A 22,696-nucleotide genomic window follows, 5' to 3' on the forward strand; every position below is an offset into this window, starting at 1 on the left:
AGTAAGTTTACCGTCGAGAACGATTTAAAATTTTGACTGCCATACAGGCTAAAACAAATACATCACTCCGCTGTGCGGATGAGCAATTGGAATGAGATTCCGTACAATTTGTGAAATTCCGTCAAAGTATTGCTAAACTGGAGGTTCGTGTTCCAATTCATGGTCTGCAGTATAAAAATGTATAACTTAATCGAAACTTTAAAGTAGTTTCTCAATCAAATGCCGACGTCAGCAGGCAGAGTTAACCGATTGCTTCACGCATCACGCACAGGGTAACAAGACAAAATGTTGTAACAGATAAGTGTTGATTTGCTCCGTTTCCATGACATTGTTTTTCAAGTAAACCGAGCGAGAATCGTTTTGCACTCTTGGGAACTACGAGAACTGTTCAGCAATTTCATTTTAACACCTCATTTGATGCAAGCACAGCTTTAACTTCTCAGCCAGCACCGCATTCGCACCGACGTGTTGACAACCCTTGGTGCTTGGTAATATTATAAAGCTGGTGACTGTGATTAAACATGGCAGTTTTTTTTTTAACCCGACTTGTAAAAAAGCCACAACACATCTCAACTACAGTACTCAGTCTCAGCAACCGAAGTTGGAAAGACATCCTCGTGCAGCGTCTTACGTCGAGTTGCATCGATGGAAAGTGCGGCGGTAAATGCCAGCATGGATTTCCCAAGACATTCTTCCATTTTATGCTTTTTCTATTTGTTTGCTTTCGCACAAGTCTATGAAGCAAAACAGGCAAAATATTTCATAAACAAATATATATGAGAAAAGGAATGCAGATTAACAAAATGTCAACAGTGAGAATCATGCTTTTGAGCATCATTTTCTGGTATTTGTGCTGATCTGCAATTACAGTCACAGAATCAACACAACGATACCAAAGCCAAACGAGAAAGCATGACGAAACCTCGAATGGCATAAAGCTCATGGCATGCATGCACAAACACAGTGAAGCTAAAATGGTAAATAAATATTGAAACACTGAAGCGATTGAAAAGCCTGGCCGTCTCGTTCCAACGCACAATAGAGGGGCTAATAGGGACGATTTCTACTTACTAAGCCTGGTGTTGACATAACGGTTGATGCTTTGAGGACAAACATCTTGAAAGAAATTTTCAGACACAAATCCAATTTTATTACTGGATTGGCTATAATAATTACGAGTATGAAAATTCAAGACTTTTCATGACAAAATAAAAATATATATATATATATATATATATATATATATATATATATATATATATATATATATATATATATATATATATATATATATATATATATATATATATAAAAACAGGTTTTTCGAATCAACAACAAAGAATAATTATGGAAACAACAAAACCCAGGGTTAGCTGCAATGTTTTCCAATGTACAAAGTGATATAAAAATGTAGGGAAAAAATATCAAAGATACACCACTTTAAAGTTTTGGGACCAATGTGTCCTTCAGTTCTGAAAGGGTTAATTAAGGTGGCTGGATTAAGATCTTTGGTTCCGGAGTTCGAGCCCCTGTCACGCCGTTAAAATAACACCGACTGGGTTGACTCAGGCCGTCATCCATCGAGGTCGGAGAAATGATGACCAACTTACAGGTAATGATGAGCAATTGGAGTGTCGTGCGTTGGAGTGGAGACGCATCCAGGATCGTGCCCCCGAGCCAGGGAAAAACGGCTTTGGAAACCCATTGCGTCTGACGATGTGAAAGGAGTGATTATTCTTACTGTGACATTGCCCTTTTAAACCAATTTTATTAGTCTTCTCCGTCGTCTCAAAAAAAGAAGGGTTTGTTGAAAGTTTGATGACAGAAGCTGAAATGGTAAAATAAGTTGTGTCCCGGAAATGGAGATGGAGACGCACGGACACGAGCGCGAATACAAAATCCCGTCTCCCGCCGCGTGGGCGGACGGGCTAAGTAATCCCACATCCTCTACCGCACCCTCTCCTTCCCTTTTCTACCATTCCACATTCCAACACAAATTTACTGAAAGCAGCCATGTTTTCACGAGCCAATCCACAACCAGATGCGATCATTCCAGCAGCATTGGGACAATTTTTACCCCGTCGTCCCAATATGCAGCAAACGTGCGACATGTGCACGGAAGGCAGACACAGAATGCGAAAGGAGCCTGCAATACGACTGTCAAAATTACACGAGACCACGATGCCGTATCGGAAGGACGGCCAAATGAGCAGTTGGTGACATGGGGTTGATGTTTGATATCAGGCAGCAGGCAGTCCTTTGTCAGCAAGATGAATGAGCAGTCACAAAAACATCTTTTGAAGTCAAAAAACACTCAGACCTTCTGTAAGGCAATATCTCAGAGAGATATAAAAGTTCAAAATGTCAGATGCAGCACGATTCCAGGAAATATTTATCGTAAGCAAAGCATACAGCAGCTGCCCTCAAATTTAATATTCGAGCAATGCAATATCTGCTTTCAAACTTTCAGAGTTTATGGTGAAAAGTGACAATTTGTCCCAAATGTTAACAATGGAAGTACGAGTACATTAATACACATTCCCATTGCCATTAACAAATTAATGTTAATGCAAATGAGGAGGAGGAAAGGAGATTGGGACCATACTCTGTGCAGAGTGTTGGTGCTGCGGAAGCAGTCTGCTTGGCTATTGGGCACAATCCTGGATGGGTCACCACTCCGACACAGTATACCAGCAAGCTGGCACTCATTTTTGCCGACCTCGGAAGGATGACAGGCCGAGTTAACCCCACCTGGTATTAATTCAACTGCCGATCGGGATTTGAACTCAGGACCCTCGGATCCAAAGACCGCCACCCTAACCATTACGCCAACACCAGGCATAATGCAAATGACTGACAATTATTCCAATTAAAAGTTTTAAAACAGCAAGTGGTGCACAATAATAATAATAATAATAATAATAATAATAATAATAGTAACAAGAGCAATCCTTACAATAATTCACGGACTGGACTGGTGTTTGTTTGTTTGTTTGTCGCGCTACTCCTCCTACAGTTGTGGGCTGATTACACATCCAGACTTGCTACATAGGATCAGCATGACCCCGATTAATGTAGAGGGGTGTTTTTATCTTCGCCAGTGGGCTTGGGGTGGATGGTTGGTTGGGGGTGGGGGGAGGGTGGATGGTGGAGGTACGCAGGTACGCCCAAATAAAGGTACACAGCAGAAGAACATGTTGCATGCTTGGAACAAGATCGATCGCCCATCGGGTGGGTACTCTGCTCGTCATAACAATGGAAGCTCGCACTCTTGACAGATATTCGGAATTGGTCAGGACAAGTCGAGAACGGATCATGGATGGGTCGCCATGGCATCGCAGCATACTCGAGTGGAAGGAGCAATTTTGAATATGGAGAGGTTGAGGGAGATGACTCGCCTCCTCTTGTCAAAACACACCGGGGGATCTTTATCATCCAACAAGCAGGACCAGTGCTGGCAAACGTATCCTCAGGCCTAAATTCCAGGCAAGATGGCATGAACACCTGTGCCAAATGCACACCTCTTGGCTATCCTGCACCCCACGCACAATTGTCAATCCTCATAATCAAGAGTTTGCTTTCAAATTGTAAAATTAAAACTCCTTCACTCTGACAAAACTCAAAAACACATTTCGTGAGCGCAATGAGGCGAAGTGAAAGCAAGCGGAGCAATCCGTACAACACGATACGGCAATTTGCACTTCACCCTCACGCCACCGATCTCAACAGCCATGAAATATTCAAAGCGGAATCAGCGGCACGGTGCTGACACGTCTCGATATGTTTGATTGTTCTGATAAAATAAACCAGGAGGAAAAAAAGAAAAAAAAAAAAAAGATGCAGTTCATAGTGAATCAAATGAAATGTGAAAATGTCACCAAGGAATGGTGTCCTGCAGTTTCGCTGAAACAAATGCAGAAAAACGGAGCTTTGCTATCGTTTCAAAATGGGGCTCAAAGATCGTTCCATTTAACGAGCATAATGCAATGAAAACAAAAAAAAACAAAAAAAACTACCCTCAAACACCATCCGACTTACACGCTCGGAAAGGTTAAACCGACTGAGATAAATGTGAACAAATGACCGACGAGGCAAGAAGGAACAAAGAAAACAAAGTGACGGGATTGGTGAGTGGAAAAAAAAAAACATCACAACTTGCTATCGCAGTCGAAAAGGTGAGCTTCAAGTGGGAGGGATTGTGAAAAAACATGGAAGGAAAGGAAGTGACATCATTCTGCAGGAGCACAAGACTAAAACAAAGGATGGAGAGAATGTGTAACGAAGAGATGGTGACTAACGTGTGTGTTTTTTTTATTATTTTTTTTTTTTTGTATACCTTGGTCGAGGCTCGTATGAGAGCGAACACACAACTCACAGCAAGGAGGCATGAGACAAGAGGGGCGGGAGTGGAAGGGACAAAACATTGGGGAACAGACACAGGTGAACTGTGGAAGGGAAAGGGATGGGGATGGGACGGGGAACATGGCGAGGAGAAGATGGACATTACAGGGACTTTCAGGAAGGAAAGCAGAAGAATTGAAGGAAGTGGGCTTGGGTGGATTATCGGGGGTAGAAAAGATCGAGGATTTGGATGGGGGAAGATAAGAGGTGGTGGTGAACAGCTGTTTTGAAAGCCTGGAGGGAAGAATGGGAAAGAATAGAGTGAGGAAGTTTATTCCAAAGGCGGGAAAAAAGAGGAATGAAAGAGTGAAGATGAGCAGTGATTCGTGATTTTGGTAGTTTTACCAGAAGGGGGTTGTTGGCGGACCTTGAGCGCCCTGTGGAAATGTGGTTGGGACAAATCGCAGAGAGAGCAGGGGGGCAAGGCTGGAGAGGAGTCGGTAGAAGACAGAAAGACCACCGACCAACCTGCGGTGATTGAGTGAGAGGCCCAATGACTCAGCTTCATTGCGGGAGATGCCAATGATCTTAAATGCCCTGGTTTCGACAGCGTGAAGTCGAGAAAGGTGGGAGGCAGGAGCACCAGCCCAGAGGGGAGAGCAGTACTCCATCAGGCTACGGACAAAAGCTTTGTAAGTGGTCAGGAGCTCAAGAGGGCCGAGGAAGGACTTAGCACGACGGAGGATTCCCAGTCGGCGACTGGCTTTTGAGGCAAGGTTGGAAATGTGACTTTCCCAGGAAAGGTCATGGCAGATAGTGAGACCCAGAAGCTTGAAAGAAAAGACTTCTTCCAGAGGATTGTTGAGAAAGTGGATGGGGGGGTTTTGTAAACGGTCCTTTCGAAGAGACATAGTGAGAGTGTGAGATTTGTCTGGATTGAAAGACATGTTCCACGTGTTGGACCAGTTTGTGATTTTATCCAGATCTGCAGTGAGCGAAGAAGCTGCTGCTTGCCGGTCTGAGGGATGACAGATGGTACGGCAGAGGGTGGAGTCATCGGCAAAGAGAAATAGAGGATTTTCCAGAGAGTCCGAGAGATCATTGATGAAAACCAGAAAAAGAACAGGGCCCAGAACGCTACCTTGAGGAACTCCAGCCTGCAGAGGAAGAGGGGATGAAAGAACTCCATTTAGGGCCACACGTTGACTGCGACAGGAGAGGAAGTCTGCGAGCCATGAGTGGAGATGGCCTTGAATACCATGGGAAGAGAGTTTGGTGAGTAGGGCAGGGTGCCAGACTGTGTCAAAAGCACGTGATATGTCCAGGGATACGGCTCGGATTTCCTGTCTGGCATTGAGGACCTCCATCCATTGATGGGAGAGCAGTAGCAGCATATCCAGGGTAGAGTGACCTGGTCTGAAACCAAATTGATGATTGGAAATCAAGCCATTGGAGAAGAGGAAGGATTTCATGTCTGAAGCGATGATGGATTCCATAACCTTGCTGATGATTGGGAGAAGGCTGATTGGTCTGTAGTTACAGGGATCTGTTTTTGCACCTTTTTTATGCAGGGCAGTGATGTTAGCAGATTTCCAAGCAGATGGCAGATGACCTTGGGAAAATGAGAGGGTGAATAGAACAGAGAGAGGGTGAGCAAGAGCAGAAGAGCAGGCTTTGAGGACACGTGGGCTGATGCCGTCTGGACCGGTTGCAGAATCTGACTCGAGGTTTGAAAGCAAGCTCTCCACCTTGTCAGGAGAAAAGGATACAGAGTCCAGGGACAGTTTGGTGCGACTGGGTAAAGTGGGTAGAGATAGTGATGGGTTTGGGACACAAGATTTAGCTGCAAACACCGAGTTTAGACATTCAGCTTTATCACGTGTGGAATCAGCAGTGCGGCCATTTGAGGTAAGGGAGGGGATGGAGGGGGAACATACACCAGAAACAGATTTGATTAAACGCCACCAGGATTTTGAGGAGGGAGAGAGGTTTGAGAGTTCAGACTTGAGATGAGAAAGATGTTGTTTTCTGGCTCTCCTGAGGGTAGATACACACTTGTTCCGAGCTTTGTGGAAAGAACTGAGATTGCCCTCAGTTGGGTTTGCTTTCCATGAGGCAAAGGCAAGTTGTTTCAGGACAACTGCCTCACCACAAGCTTCAGTAAACCAAGGGCGGGAGGAAGGGTAAGACAACTGAACACGAGAGGGGATAAATCTGTGCATGAGGGAGAGCAAGTTTCTTTGAAAGAATTCCCAGGATGAGTTGATGTTTGAGAAAGTAGTGATAGGAGACCAGTCTGTAAGTTTGATGGCTGCTCGGAGACCCTGCCAGTCGGCTTGAGTGAAATGCCAGACTCGACGGCGGTGAGGTGGTTCTCTGATAACAGCCAGAGAGATGTCCACTTTAACAAGGACGTGGTCAGAAGAACCAATTGGAGCGAAGGAAGAGCAGCAGATATTGTCAGGGAAATTTGTCAAAATCAGATCCAGAAGAGATGGAGTACCATTGGTTGAGATCCGGGTCGGGAAGTTGACCGATTGAGTCAGTCCCAATGAGTCACAGAAAGCTTTTGCTGAGGTGCCATGGCAGGTGAGAGAGGTACCCACACCTAGCCAACTGGCGTGATGACAATTGAAGTCACCACATAAGAGGAAGAGAGAGTTTGGATGAGAAGATAGAAGATGGTCCATGTTTTCGGATAGTGAGGTGTAGATGGAGTCATCACTGTTCGGTGGACGGTACAGTAGACATATAAACATGAGGTGGGAGTGGAGGGGAAGCCGAAGCCAGAGGTATTCCTGGGGGTGTGGGGGAGTGAGAGCAGTGCAGGGAGAGTGAGGAATAGAGTCTTTGATGAAGAGAGCAACACCTCCACCAGGACGAGGCTCAGGTCTGTCATACCGTAAGAGGGAGTAACCAGGGAGAGATACTTGGGAGTCAGACACGTCTTGGGAGAGGAAAGTTTCTGTTAGGCAGATAATGTCTGGTCTGTCAGTGGCAACCTGCATGGAAAGATCTGAAAGGTTTGAGCGAAGGCCCCGGATATTTGAGGTCCACACTTTTAATGAAGAGGTAGGGGAGGAGGCTTTGGGTGCAGGAGGTGGAGGGGCGGGGGAGGGTAGGACGAGGGACGAGCGGGGGAGGTAAGGAGGGTTGCTGAAGGAGTGTGGGGTATTGCAGAATAGCGAGGGGAGCGGGCCGAATGAGGAGGAGAAAGGGCTCTGTGGTGCTGGGGGAGAGGGGGGACAAGAGACAAGGAAGATGGCAGTTGAGGATTTGAGGAGGTGGAGTGAAGAGATGGAGGTGAGAGGGCAGTGGAGGGAGGCAGGTTGGTGGGTGAGAGGGGGGCAACTTAGAGAAGGAAGAGTGAGGGGGATGAAAGGTGGGAGAAAGGTGAGGGGGAATTTTTGAAAGAGGAGAGAGGGAGGCTTGGAGGGAGAAGAGTGGGATGGTTGCTTTGAGAGTGAGAGTGAGGGGTGAGGGGGTGAGTTGGCACTGAAGTTGGAAAAAAGAATGGTTGATGGAAAGCGAACATCCATGGCAAACTGTGGTTTTTAAAAGTTTTAGGTCAGAGATGCGATTTAACACAATTCTTGATGGATGCAATGAAGGCGAATTCAGAGCATGGAGAGAAGAAGCGCTGTAATAGTTGGATTTTTTAGGCAAGGAATGAAGGAGAGGTCGAAATGAGAGCAGTCTGTTAAAATAGCAGAAGAGTAGTGCATTGTGAAACAGTAAAGAGTACCACAAGTGTGAGAGAGGAAGATGAAGCATTATAAGATCGTTTTTGTTGTTAATATTAATGTATGAGAGAGTTCAACAGATTAGGTCATGGAAGTGTAAAAAAAAAAGAAATCGAGGAAGACGAGGAGGAAGTTAAGAGGAAGAAGAAGTAGCAGAATCGGGAGAAGGTGAGCGTGTTGTTGTTGTTGGGTATATATATATATATATATATATATATATATATATATATATATATATATATATATATATATATATATATATATTTTTTTTTTTTTGAGATGAGAAAGATTAGTTGGGAGAATGGGGGATGTTTGGAAAGTGGGGAGGATGAAAATTGAAGGTAATGGGGAGGATAGAAATTGAAGGTAATGGGGAGAAAAAACAAACAAACAAACAAACAAAAAAAAAACGATCGAACACCGAGTGGAACCGGTAGGCCTCAAGCCTAGGACTAGGCCTCAAACACCAGGTAAGAACGTCGACATAAATACTCACAAAATAGCACGATTTTTGAAACAAAACCGAACTAGGAACACACATTAACATGTAGGTGAGAAAATTAAACAGTTAAAACGGGACAAATAACAACCGGAACTTAACTTTGAGGACGTCAGCAGGGAGCCCCGAAGGAGACCTCTTGCCGCTCAAAACCGGAACCGGAAGTGGTTGTGTGTGTGTGTGTGTGTGTGTGTGTGTGTGTGTGTGTGTGTGTGTGTGTGTGTGTGTGTGTGTGTGTGTGTGTGTGTGTGTGTGTGTGTGTGTGTGTGTGTGTGTGTGTGTGTGTGTGTGTGTGTGTGTGTGTGTGTGTGTGTGTGTGTGTGTGTGTGTGTGTGTGTGTGTGTGTGTGTGTGGTGTGTGACACGTGCATGTGTGCATGCCTTTTGGTGTAAAATCCATTGCACTGTTTCTTAGATATTAATGTGTTTCTTTGGTATTTGCGAAAACCATGGGTTGACCGACTGCTTGGAAGCGAGCGGCGTCGTGGATCCGCGAGCGACGCCGTGGATCCGCGAGCAACGTCGTGGATCCGTGAGCGAGGTCATGGATCCGCTGTTTGGAGAGGTTCTGGCCTGAAAGGATGGAAACCTCGAGGAAGAAAGGTGCCCAGCTGATGATCCATGCGGTCAGGAAAGTATGTGTTCAAAGTTCAGCAAACGAGGTACTCATAATTGTCCAAGACATGCAGAGGTACGGATAAATATATAATCAAGTATAATGCATCATTTGATTACATCATCTTGCACATTATATATATTCTGTTCTTGTGCATAGCAGCTTGGCTGCCAGGTAGCTGTCATTTCATGGAAGCACGGCTGTGCCACTGATGCTGTGCCCCTCCATCAGTTCATTGGTACTCTTTTCGCCGACCTTAGAAAGATGACAGGCTGAGTCAACCCCACCTGGTATTAATTCAGCAGCCAACAGGGCTCAAACTCAGGACCCTAAGATCCTAAGCCAGCCACCCAAACCACAAAGCCAACACCACGCTTGATTATATATTGAAAGAACAAAACGTCGGCCATGTCTTGGACTATTGTGAATATCTCATTCGCAGCACATTTTGAACAGCATTCCTCGAACAAGCTTTAGGCCTTGCAGCAGAAGCAAGAGATGCTTACGATATACAGGGCGATCAGAAATGCACAGCGAGACATACAACTACCACCACCTTTCATGCCACCCCCCCTCCCCCCCCCATCCCTCATGAATCCTACCTTCTTGTGGGGTCAGCCGGGAAATGTTTCTGGCAAAAATCGTTCACGTTTTCAAGGCCAAGACTGACATTAGACTGAAGGTAGTAGTAAATGGGAATTTGTTCATGGTGCTGGCAATAATTCGCTTGCTTTTCGTCATCCATGGGATATTTGGTGTCCACAAACGAACGATATCAAACACGACACCTGGCTCAACATCCATCCATGGGACGGTGCCCCGTGTGATGCAACACGGCCTGGAAAGCATCAACCTGACAGTTTAAAGTCGGGTCGAGAATCAACACCAGACTAAACATCTCATGTGTTTAAGTGCTCGAGCTCTACACCATCCTCTCGTACCAACAGCGAGATGTAGATGCCCCGATCTCTGCGTGAGCAACACGTTGCAAGCAAATGACAACAAACCTGTGAATGGCTGTTAAGTGTAAAGACCAACCTTCACCATGCAAAGTATTCACAGTTCAATAGCTGGTTTTAGATGCCACATTCAAAATGGTATTTGACAAGTCCTGGATTAGCATGACATCACGAGGCCAATGACCTCAGGAAACCGAGACGATTATGCTAATGGTGTCTCACAAAATATTATATATATATATATATATATATATATATATATATATATATATATATATATATATATATATATATATATATATATATATATCCTGGACAAGCACATGTACGTACGTGTTCTCACACACACACACACACACACACACACACACACACACACACACACACACACACACACACACACACACACACACACACACACACACACACACACACACACACCTCCCGTTGCCCCCTGCACGAGTAGACTGTATACCTTCAAAATTATTCTGAAAAAAAAACGAGTACTTCCCACCTGTCATGGAAAGGTCAAAAGCAGACTGCAAGCCAGACAAGAGACTTGAGAAATGGCTGCCATCGAAATGCCAAATAATGCGTTGACATGGCAACAAGAATCATGTGTGTTGATGTCGACAAAGAGGGTGTTGACAAGAGTAAAAGGCGATGAAAAGAAACACCTTCCTTCATACAAAATATAGATGGCTATAAATTGTATAAAAGATACAAACTGGAACTGAACGACTGAAAGCAGCAAATAGTCTTTTGTTTCAGATGTTACCGAAAGTGCAAGAATCAGGAAGTAAGAGGTTTCCACAACAGGCTCAATATCTTTCAAATAACAGGGAAGAGACAGAGACAGAGACAGAGAGAGAGAGAGAGAGAGAGAGAGAGAGCTCAAACGATGTGGAAATGTAAGCCAGCCACAAAAAAAGAGAGTAAAGCAAAGCGCTGACCTTCTCGAGCGGTTCAAGCTGAGCTTGCAGGTCCTGCAGCCGTGTGAGCATCTGACGCTCTTTATGCACCTGGAACTCTTCAATGCACATTGATGAGTACAGCTGTTGCACCATGACCTTCACCTCATTGAGGTTCTCAACACCAGCTTCGCCGCGATTCACTGTCACGAACGGCATCCCAATGAAACATTTCTCATTTCATTTTTAGGGATCGATACAGGAAGAATAAAAATATACACAAACACAAAACGGCCAGGAAAGCTTCAGAAACTTATTGTTTTAGCACCGAACCAGTCGATTACAGTTCCCTGCAGGACAAAGACCTCGGCGTTCAGCGTGCTTGCCAAGTGCAGTTGGGTGAGATTGAGCAGCGGTGGGGAAATCGAGCCCACACCGAACAGTGTGAAATGAAACAAGAGTTTAACCACTTAAACAGCCGGGCTATATTACAACAAGAAATCAAAATAAATCAACATTATATCATATTAAAAGTCACCAACGGTGCATGGACATGATTAATAATAAAAATGTACATTTATCCTCGAGGGACAAGATGAACCGAGCACGTAATCATGACAGAGCCACCGATGAATAGCTCGAACAGATTGACTCGTTCAACAATAAAAGGACTCATGTGAAACGTGGACTTCAGGCATGCTCATCAAGACACGAAAACTTGATAACATACAAGCATTGGTACAAATGTCTCGGCATCCGAGGAGATTGCGGTCTTTCTAAACGTCGATGGAGCTCATGTTGAAAAAAAACGCAAATAAAACAAAATAAATAAATTAATGCGGATAATTTTTCATACGAGTTGAGAGAGGTGTATACAGGGTGAGTCGTAAAAAATATACCTGATTTGAAAATTTAATTTAAAATATCTTCGTGGGTAGAAATGTCAAATATAGTGGATTAGGTACGGCAAGCATTCTAATTGTTTGTAGCAAATGTGTTTTGACATTTAACACTTTTTTTTTTCTTCTTCCAGGGAACCCATGGCATAACAGAAGAGTAAACCTTCGTCGTCGAGTAAGTGTGTAGAGCCGAGATCAGCGATGGGAGTGCGGTGCGAGTTTTGAAGACGAGTTCCTTATTGTATCTTATTAATTATATGCTTTGCATTAAAAGAAAACAAATAGCAGATTTCATCGAGCTGGATGTTAAAGTAGCTGGATTTATCAATCTGTTCCCTTTTCCTCCCCATTGGTTGGACAGATGACCAAACTTGACCCACAACTGAACCTCAAAATAAATAAATAAAAATGAAAAAAAAAAATCGAATCATACGTCTCCCGTTTTGGTCGCCACATATATGGATTAGGGCCTTGGAGTTCAGGCTTCTCGTGTACATCTGAACACTAAACGAGGAGTCTTCCATCATGAAATGAAGTGAAGTTTTGAGGGGGAAACATACGTCTCGATTACGATCCGTGCAGTGAAAATGAGGCAACGCACGTTTTGTTCAGGAGCGATCGACGCAGAGGTTTACGATGCTCCGCCAAAATGAATATTTCATTCAGGATTCATGGACAAACTATGTCACGTGTGCACGGACATGCAATTCACATATGTGAAGTAAATAAAACACTTGTGGCAAATTGGAAGCGAAGGGAAGCGGGTCGGTAAGAATCGAAAGCGGGTTTTATATCATTTTCACCAAACTTAGTAAAAGCACGATCGTTCGAGAGAGATGGTCAGCGACACAAAATACACTGGAATACCGAGATCGTCGTTTCATGAGTACTGATAAAGAGGTTCCACGTTATACGACTTCAAACTCGGTGATTGTGCAGACATCATGTTAAATATGGAATGATCGACGCAAGATTTCCCTTTCACGAGCAGGACGGGAGGACGGAGTTGGGGTCCAGAGGGGAGGACAGAGTTGGGGTCCAGAGGGGAGGAACTCCATTAATTAATGTGGTGTCGCTATTATACAGCCATGATGGTCCAAAAGGCCTCCTCCTGTAAAGTTCCTTGTACGATTAAGTTATACTGGAAATCATGAAAGCACAAACTCCCAATGATCGATGCTTCGTTCGAAACATTTTTGATCAATTATCATGAGTTTTTATTAATGAAAGTTAACACTCAAGCATTCATGAGCAACATGAAGGAAAATAAAATCCAAACCATTTTTTCGATCCATCCAACATTCCTCCCACCTCTCTCACCGACTCCCCCACAACCTAACCCACCATAACAACAAATTCCACACCTTGCACAGGAGGCTGGACAAAGAATGAATCCTCATTGACCAGCAACTTGAAATCATCCAGCAACAAAAGGTCAATGCCAGTGCTCCGGGCCACTCGGGCTCCATCTGCGAACACACGGGCCTCGACACTGAGCACGGCGGTCGGGCAGGCCAGCCCTTGGAGCATGGCACGCTTCAATCGGCAGGTATAACCTCCTACATGACCACACAGTATAGCTGCTGGCATCAGAGCATCCAAGGTTTAATTCGCAAGTGTAAATAAGATCCTCAAACATTCAAAATAGGTGGTTCGTTCTCTCCTCCTTTCTCGACCTATTAATCCGTTTGACCTCCATACACTTGTTGGCACGAGTGCACAGCCTGCACAATCACCAATGGATACGTACACGCACAACAGCTGGTGCATATCAAAGCAATCCTTCACCGAATGTATAATGGATTAACAGTTTGTGATCAGGAGTGGCAGTCTGTCTGTGGACAATATAAACAATGGATTTCATCAACTAAAGGTTAAGTGCATTTTCTCCAGCATGGGAAATGAGATACGGCTGGACGCTGGCACTTCGTCAAAACGAAAAAAAAAAGCAGGGAGGTTCGTTTGAGGAAAGGATGAGGATTATTTATTTGTTCGTTTTTCCTCCAACGACGGGCGAATGTGAGAAACATCAACCGCAACTCATTTCCCTCCCCAGGAAACGTACTCTCATCAACCTTTAATTGACAAAATCCATCGTCAATTGATGGGTCCTTAAAATTTCATGAGGAGGTGCCATCCAAATGTGGGACGTAGTCGTGCAACTCGTTACCTCCAATAATGTCAGCTTGAACGATTATATCGTCACTTTAGACTTCCTCACTGGGATCCGTGCATGAGCAGACGTCGAGCGGATTTCAAAAGTTAAACGCCACCATGAATGTCGTGCATCGAGCACTTTGTGCTCCGCAGCAAAATGGAGCAGAAATGGTTACCGACCCGTCGTGTAGATGGCAGTACGATCGATGCCTCGATCTTCTTGCTGTATATTTTGTAGGAGGTCACCAACAGTCTGCAGCACCGGCCTTAGCGTAAACTCGCATCGCTCTTTGCGTGAAGGAAGCATCAGAGAGAGGACCGGAAGCCCATTCCGGTATTCTACAATCACATCTTCAGTGGGGACGGAAAGGGGGGAGGGAGGAGAGAAGGGGGATAAGGGGGGCACAGAAATCACTTTCGATGGATATTTTGACGGAAGCAGTTTCCAATTTTTACAGCAATGGTTTCGTCGTACAGAATCTGGCTATGATGGGTTGGAGGAATCTGCTGTGGCTAAGGCATGACAACAGCAATACATAGAAAGGCAACAAGTACAGGAGACGTTCCATAAATAACAGTTTGGAAATTGTTCAAATCCATCTCAGATCTTCCCCGAGGAAGAAACCGTTGCCCTCACACAGTACAAGTGGCAGACTGTCGTTAGCTCTTATTATATATAGTGGCATGATTTAAGAACCTTGTATTTTAAAGTCTGACAAGCAAGAACAAACAACATCAAACCCACATTCAATGTAATCTCTTTTCCAGATCAACAAAAAAACGTCGACAGCACGTTTGAGAGTGGGTGAGGGAAACTTACCATTGGAGGGAGTCCCTGCTCCGTGACAGCATGCCACATGGAATCTCCAAAGTGGAATGAGTTTCTTCACCTACATGACAAATAAGGGGGAACAACAGAACATGAATCAGAAAAACTGTTCAAGCATCGTTAAAGGCGATGAAACCCAAAGTGGAATTAATTTTATTGTTGGTCTTTATATTTTCAAACTAACTAACGAATATAGAGTACCCATCGAGGATGAGTATTGGGACGAAGAATGGCATTGGATAGGACGAGACGATCACTGCAATTATAACAATCCCGTGAGGAGTGGAACAAAGCGAGACGACTATAACCCCACGAGCGTTGAGCTTGAAGTGCCGCCCAAGGATGCCGACGGCCATCATGGTGAATGCTTTTACTAAAGTCTACTTTGGACTCCAGGCTAAACAGAACAAAAAGGGGAGTTGGAAGTAAATCAAGAAGCTGAAAACTGAATTTTTAATGCAGTCGAGCCTGATGGAAGAACACGGAATGGACCAGAACAGAATGGAAAAGAACAAGAGGAGGAAGCGGCGGAAGGGGGAGAAGAAAAATAAATAAATAAATAAATAACACCAACAGCAAGGAAGAGGGACATGCAAAAGACACGGCAATCCATCCATCCATTGGGACGATACTCTGTGCAGAGCATTGGTGCTGCCTAAGCAGTCTCCTTGGCTATTGGACAAGATCCTGGACGGGTCGCCGCTCCGACACAGGATACCAGCATGCTGGCACTCATTATACCGACCTCAGAAGGATGACAGGCAGTGTCGACCCCACCTGGTATTAATTCAAAAGCTGAGGGGGATTTGAAGTGAGTATCGCAGTATCCAAAGCCCACCACCCTAACCATTAAGCCAACACCAGGCGTATGCAAAAGACACGGCAATGAACGCACAAAACAAATAATCGACACAAACAAAACTGCACAACCATTGACGGCAGAGTCACATCCGGAATGGTTTACTTGATTTCTATATAAATAAATAAATAACGAGAATAATTAGACTGCGCGCAGTCGACGGGTATGCCTCCGCTCTACCGCACAAACACTTGAGTATTGACATATTTGACCCTTGACCTTTATCATATCTGGCCGAAAATCTAATCAGTTAATTGTCCTGTCTAACTTTACCTTTGTACCAAGTTTGATGAAATTCTGTCCAGTATTTGAGTGAGGGCATAAACAGTAATATTTCAGAGTTTGACCTTGACCTTTGACCTTTATCAAATCTGGCACAAAATCTAATCACTTAATTGCCCTGTCTTACTTTACCTTTTTACCAAGTTTGATGAAATTCTACAATTTGCTTCTCGAGTTATTGCGTAAACGAAAATCCAGACGGACAACCCGGAAACATAATGCCTCCTGCACCCTTGATGCAGAGGCATAAAAACCGACCACCACCACCACCACCACCACCACCACCACCACCACCAGAAACCAGAATTGCAAAATGCTGTGAACGGCGCCAACAATGTTTGGTGACGATGCACGAAGTGGTGAGATAGGGGACAGACATCATAATATTGATAAGTTGTACATGACTGCTAAAGGTACGGGCATAATGGGGTAACAAGCAAAGGTTTAAAGATTAATATGAAGCTTTGACTGGGCTGGACAGATTCATTGGCATTGTTCATTTATTCTCAGAGAAGAAGAAAGCATTAACGAGCAGTTCGTACATATTGTTATGTTTGTGAGGTGGACGGAGGAATTTCATAGCAAAGGTTGGATTGTATGGAGTAGCATGGTCTGTGGACGTGTAGGAGACATCTCGATGTAAACCAAGTCGGTAAACTGTGAGCTCAAGTGTTACGTGGCACCACACAGGGGGTGGTGCTGTGTTAACTAGGTAGGGTTCAAGGATAATTTCTCCCACTATGTGATTGCCCCATGGCCTTTTCCTATGCTTTTGCATTTCAAGACAGGTGATAAAAAACAGGATCACCTCCTTAAAACAACCACCGAGCAGCACGTTCCAAGCAGGCAAGAAACCCCGCCTCCTGGAATGACAAGCAAACTACGCCCCTGGAGTGGATGATTAATGGGCATGACGTTAGCGAGGAGGATCGAGTTACGATTGGCGGGGAGTCAGGACACGAACAAGGAGCGAAAAGGGAGGTTCTGTGAGGAACGTGATTGAGACCGATGCTCCGGCTGGCCGCCCTCGACATGATGGAAAAGGCAGCGCGAATCCCGTCGTTCGTTTGTATGAATCCACTCGCATGGTGGAGCAAGATGCTGGCCATCAACCATTCGGCGGTGAACCTCAAGCTCCAGAAACTCATCTCTGGGCACAGAGCGAAGTGCCGGGAGAAAGGGAGGATTTTTATTTTATTTATTTTGTCCCCTTGTCTGTGTTGAAGTCTGTGTGGAGGAGCTTCGAATAGGAACTTAGTTTTTCCTCACGTTCTGTTTTTATGATTACACTTTGTGAATTACCAGTGTAAATATTCAATTTATTTATTCAAAACTGACATCAGCATTGAAGGCCAAGATCGAGGGAGACGGACAATCAAATGGTGTGGGGAGGAATGAGGGTGGGGGGGGGATAGCAGGAGAGGGCACATTGAGTGGACAAGATGGATACAGAAGAAAACTCCAAAGAGGGAGAGATAAAATGTTGGAAGAAGGGATTGGGGTAGGGTGGCGAGTAGGGGTTAACGAGGGTAGAAAATACCATGGTTTTGTATTGGGGACAATCTGAGATGGTGGTGAACAGCCGTCTTGAAGACCTGGAGAAAAGGATGAGATTGAAGAGGATATGGAAGGCAATTCCACAGGTGGGGAAAAAGGGGAACAAATGAGTGGAGGTGAACAGTGATCCTGGATTTAGGTAGTTTCCCCGGAAGGGGGTTGATGGTGGACCGTGTGTGCCCTGCAGAAACTTGGGGGGAGGGGGGGAACAAAGCACAGAAAGAGCAGAGGGTGCTAGATCAGAAAGGAGGTGGTAGAAGACACTAAGACTGCCGACCTGTCTGCAACGGCAAAGTGATGTACCCCTAAACTCAGCTTCATCACACGAGATGCAAATAATCCTAAAGGCCTCGATTTCCACGGCAGCAAGCCGAGCAAGATGCGAGGCAGGGGAGCCAGCCCAGAGGGGTGAGCAATACCCCCATCAAGCTGCAGATGAAGGCCTTGTAGGAGGATAGAAATTCAGGTGTGCCAAAGGACTTGGTACGATGGAGATTGCCCAGTCGGTAAACGTAAAACAAACTTGAGATGTATTGCAAGGTAAACATTAAAAACATAACTAGGTTTGCTCAAACTTTGTACGTCTATGATGAAAACGCAAAAGGAAACGAGAACGGCACTCAGTGGAGCACAAACTTCCGCCAAGCTGAACAGTTTAAGTTTTGTACCCCGCTGATTGGTCTGAATACAGATGCGGTCTTTCGTCCTTGTCATACACCAAACTCTAATCTTCTTGTTCTTAGAACCTACCCAACTCATTCACCAAATTTTGTCCAAATCCTCTGTATATTTTTGAGATATCATGCTCACAGACAAATTGACAGACAGAGGTGAAAACAAACTCCAACTACCTTCGGTGGTGGGAGCAATGAATTAAAGTCTTGATCGTCGGTGCAAGAATTAAAATATTTTTTAAAACGAGAAGGGTACTCGGGAGAGCACATACCTCCGCCACGTAATGCCTGATCCACGAGAACATACCGGGCCCAATACATTTTTGAAATATCATGCTATGCAGTACTATATCGTTTTTGGCCCGATCTCTCAACGGTGAAGAATCACTTTAAAAATTAAATAATTCTTGTATCCAGATCTTTACCAAAATCTAATCAGATCTATCCACACCTTTTTGAGATATCCTGAAACAAACAAAGACTGACAAACAAAGACAGAAAGGGGTGAAAACATAACCTCCTTCACCTCCGGTGGCAGAGGTAAATAAGGCAGATGCACAATCAACTCAAAATTATTTGGAAAGAGAAAGGTATTGGTCCAGATGAAGGTGACCCTTTGGGGAAAAAAATCTCACACCCGATGCTTTGCCCTCAGTCAAGCCGTTTGTGCTTCGGTGGTTTTCCAATTTTCTAATCCCCACATGATGAAGACAGAAACCGACTCAACTTGGCGACTCTCTCCTGCTAGAGAAGGGTGGCAGAAGTCAAAACGATTCTGGAAATTTCAGCCAATTAATGGAAAACGTTGGCCGACAAACCCCCACCCCCCCCGAAATAAATCCTGACATCACCCCCAAAATCATCGCATGTTGTACTGTTGTTGCCTTTCTCAGCGATAATGGTAATCTTGCACACAAGAAGATCTCCGTCTTTCCCAAAACGAGAAAAAGCACAATCCTTATCATCACAGCAATGCAGCGGATCACGCACGACCGCGGCCCGAAAGCAATTACCTGCGCACATCGCCAGACGTCTTCGAGCTGCAGGTAAAGCCGTGACAATGCAACACACCGGGCCCCAAAACTCACAAAGCGCAATCATATTCATACTTATTTGACTCCAAGTTCATCGAGCTTGCGCATCATACAGATTATGGGCAGGACGACGACGTTGCATTGGGTCAATACGAGGAGGAGATGATCACAGAAGATCGTGCAAGTGAAGAACAAAAGTGTCTTCGGAACACACCGACGGAAACTCAAGAGTCGAACATAATAGAATCGTGAACACTGCCCAATATAATTAGGGTTCCAAGCCGACAAGGCTGCGTAACCTATTGTTTTCCTTCGCTTTAAAATTCATTTCCTCGGGAACCGCGAGTTCATTTTATTGTGAAGGCCGATACTCTGTGCAGAGCGTTGGTGCTGCTTAATCAGTCTCCTTGGCTATTGGGCACAATCCTGGACGGGTCACCACTCCGACACAGGATACCGGCAAGCTGGCACTCGTTTTGCCGACCTCGGAAGGATGACAGGTTGAGTTGACCCCACCTGGTATTAATTCAACAGCCGAGCAGGATTTGAACTCAGGACCGGAGGATCCAAAGCCCACCACCCTAACCATAAAGCCAACACCAGGCATGTACGGTATGAATTGTCATAAACTCAAGAAGTCACCTTTCACGTAAGAATATGCAGCCGATGCACCGCCTTAAAGCTCGTTCCATTGTGCATGTTTGTGTTGGCATCAATCAGGAGTGGGCAACCAAAATTTGCATGCAACCAAAAATGATGACAAATTTTGGGCGTGAAGTGTGGGCCAACGCGTAACTTCTGAAAGAGGGATAAGTTGGAATAACGATAAGCATATGTCAGCTACACTTTAAACAACATTTCTCCCTCTGTCGAGGAGTAGACCACAAGAATCGTTTTCTCAAGGGATATCAAGTGTCACGGAAGAACAAGAACACGACAAAACAAAAGAAATGTGGGGAATGGTGGGGATTAAACGACAAAATAGAGACAGACAATGTGTGTCGGGATGAATGAGGGGTGGGGGATAACGCATGTGGTGGAACATATGGATACAGAAGCAAACTTTCAGGAAGGAATGAGAAATTTGGAAGGAGGCGGGCTTGGAGGTGGGAGGACGGGTTAAGAAGTGCAGAAATGATCGTGGTTTCCAATGGGGAATGATCCGAGATGGTGGTGAACAGCTGTTTTGAAGACCTGGAGGGAACAGTGGGATTTTGTTCCAAAGGTGGAAAAAAAACACAGGAATGAGAGAGTGAAAGTGAGCATTGATTCTTGAATTTGGTAATTTTACCAGAAGGGGGTTTCTGGCGAACCTTGAGCACCCTGCAGAAATATGGGGGGGAGGGGTGAGGGGGGACATATCTCAGACAGAGTGGGGGGGGCGAGGCTAGAGAAGAGATGCTGGAAGACAGAAAGACCACTGACCTGCCTGCGGTGAGAGAGTGAGAGACCCAAAGACAGCATCATCACGGGATAGCAATGATCCTGAATGCCTTGGTTTCCACAGCATGGTGAGAGTCGAGAAACGTGAGAGGGGGGAGCACCAGCCTAGAGGGGAGAGCAGTACTCTATCAGGCTGTGGACGAAAGTTTTGTCTGTGGCCAGGTGTTCAGGTGTTCCAAGGAACGACTTTGCACGATGGAGGCTGCCCAATCGGTGACTGTCTTTGGAGGCCAGCTTGGAAATGTGGCTTTCCCAGGAGAGATCATGGCAGATAGTGAAACCCAGAAGCTTGAATAAAAGGACTTCTTCCAGAGGATTGTTGGGCTTCCAGAGAGAGAGAGAGAGAGAGAGAGAGAGAGAGAGAGAGAGAGAGAGAGAGAGAGAGAGAGAGAGAGAGAGAGAGAGAGAGAGAGAGAGAGAGAGATTTGTCAGGATTGAAAGACATGTTCCACGTGTTGGACAAGCTTGTGATATTATCCAGACCTGCAGAAAGTGAAGAGGCTGCTGCTTGCCGGTCTGAGGGATGACAGATGGTACGGCAGAAGGTGGAGTCATCAGCAAAGAGATAAAAAGGATTTTCCAGAGTCGGAAAGATCATTGATGAAAATCACAAAAAGAACAGGGCCGAGAACACTGCCTTCAGGAACTCCAGATCCTTGAGCCCTTTCTGCTTTCCGTCCGACCCAACGCTTCAAGGCCACACATGTAAACCCACAAACCCATTCCGTTTCACATCACTTGCTTTATCTCACACATCTCGTTTTGATGGAATTGCCTTTATGAAAGTGTCACCTTTCAACCTCAGCCTCCAAAGTCTTTCAGAATGGCAACTCATAGAAACCGAAAGTCTTCTAATATTCCTACACACGAGGTTTTATGCTCGAATCGCCCGCCTCTTCAATTGCTCTTAGAATTTTCTCTCTGCCCCTCTTCCTTTTCTGCAATCTCCCAAACTCTCCCCGAAACAACGGGGGTCATTTGAGCATCTGTTCCTCCATTTTTTTGTTGCTTTGACATGTGTATATATATATATATATATATATATATATATATATATATATATATATATATATATATATATATATATATATATATATATATATATACATATACATACATATATCTCTATCTCTATCTCTATCTCTATCGAGTGCAGCCTGTGGCTACTGGTTGCATCATTGGTTGGGACGTGGCTATGCCGCTGATGCAGTGTCCCCCTTACCAGTACACTGGTGCTCATTTTGACAACCTCAGAAGGATGACAGGCTGAGTCAACCTCCTGGTGTATTTTAAATCAGCGACCAACGGGGCTTGAACTCAGGACCCTGGGATCCCAAGCCGCCACCCTAACCACTAAGCCAACACCAGGCTTGGCTTGTCAACTAATGTATACTAGCCGAAGCCCCGTCACAGACGGATTCCGTTCATTCAACCACCCTCACCAGCTCACCCACACTCGAGGGACATGGACTGGACAGGGCGTGCTTGCCCCCGCCTACTCATCCCCCGTCCCTGCCCCATTCCCCCCCCACCTTCAATTTGCTTACCCCCGCCCAAAAATTTAATTACCCCGGCCCCGCCTCTTCACTCCCCGACCCCCGTCTCTCGATTCCCGCCCCACTTGTCCCCGGGCCCCCGCCCCTGTCCACCCCCTCAATCCCGCCAAATTCACCCCAGCCCCCGCCCACTCATCCCCCGCCCCATTTCCCCCCGTTTCCCACTTTCAATTTGCTTACCTCCGCCCAAAAATTTGCTTACCTTGCCCCCCGCCCCTTCCCTACCTGCCCCCGCCTCTTCACTCCCTGCCCCCGTATCTTCATCCCCCGCCCCCGTCTCAACGAAAAGTGTTTATTCTGCTTCAGAGTTGAAGGTTGACTGTTGCCACCATGTGCGA

General features: G+C 45.2%; 1 protein-coding gene across 1 annotated transcript in view; it reads right to left on the reverse strand.

Moving 5' to 3' along the window:
- MCU (mitochondrial calcium uniporter) overlaps positions 1-22,696 on the reverse strand; it is an 83,112-nt gene that overhangs the window by 17,675 nt on the left and 42,741 nt on the right. The window contains exons 2-5 of the mRNA XM_085883490.1: positions 14,945-15,014; positions 14,305-14,475; positions 13,332-13,436; positions 11,111-11,271 (exon numbers count right to left, since the gene is read on the reverse strand). Coding sequence (XP_085739616.1) covers positions 11,111-11,271; positions 13,332-13,436; positions 14,305-14,475; positions 14,945-15,014 — 507 coding nt within the window. The remainder of the gene's footprint in view (positions 1-11,110; positions 11,272-13,331; positions 13,437-14,304; positions 14,476-14,944; positions 15,015-22,696) is intronic.

The sequence above is a fragment of the Eptatretus burgeri genome, chromosome 5 (assembly GCF_056783735.1).
Source record: "Eptatretus burgeri isolate ZD-2024b chromosome 5, Ebu_testis_v1, whole genome shotgun sequence".
Lineage (NCBI taxonomy): Eukaryota > Metazoa > Chordata > Myxini > Myxiniformes > Myxinidae > Eptatretus > Eptatretus burgeri.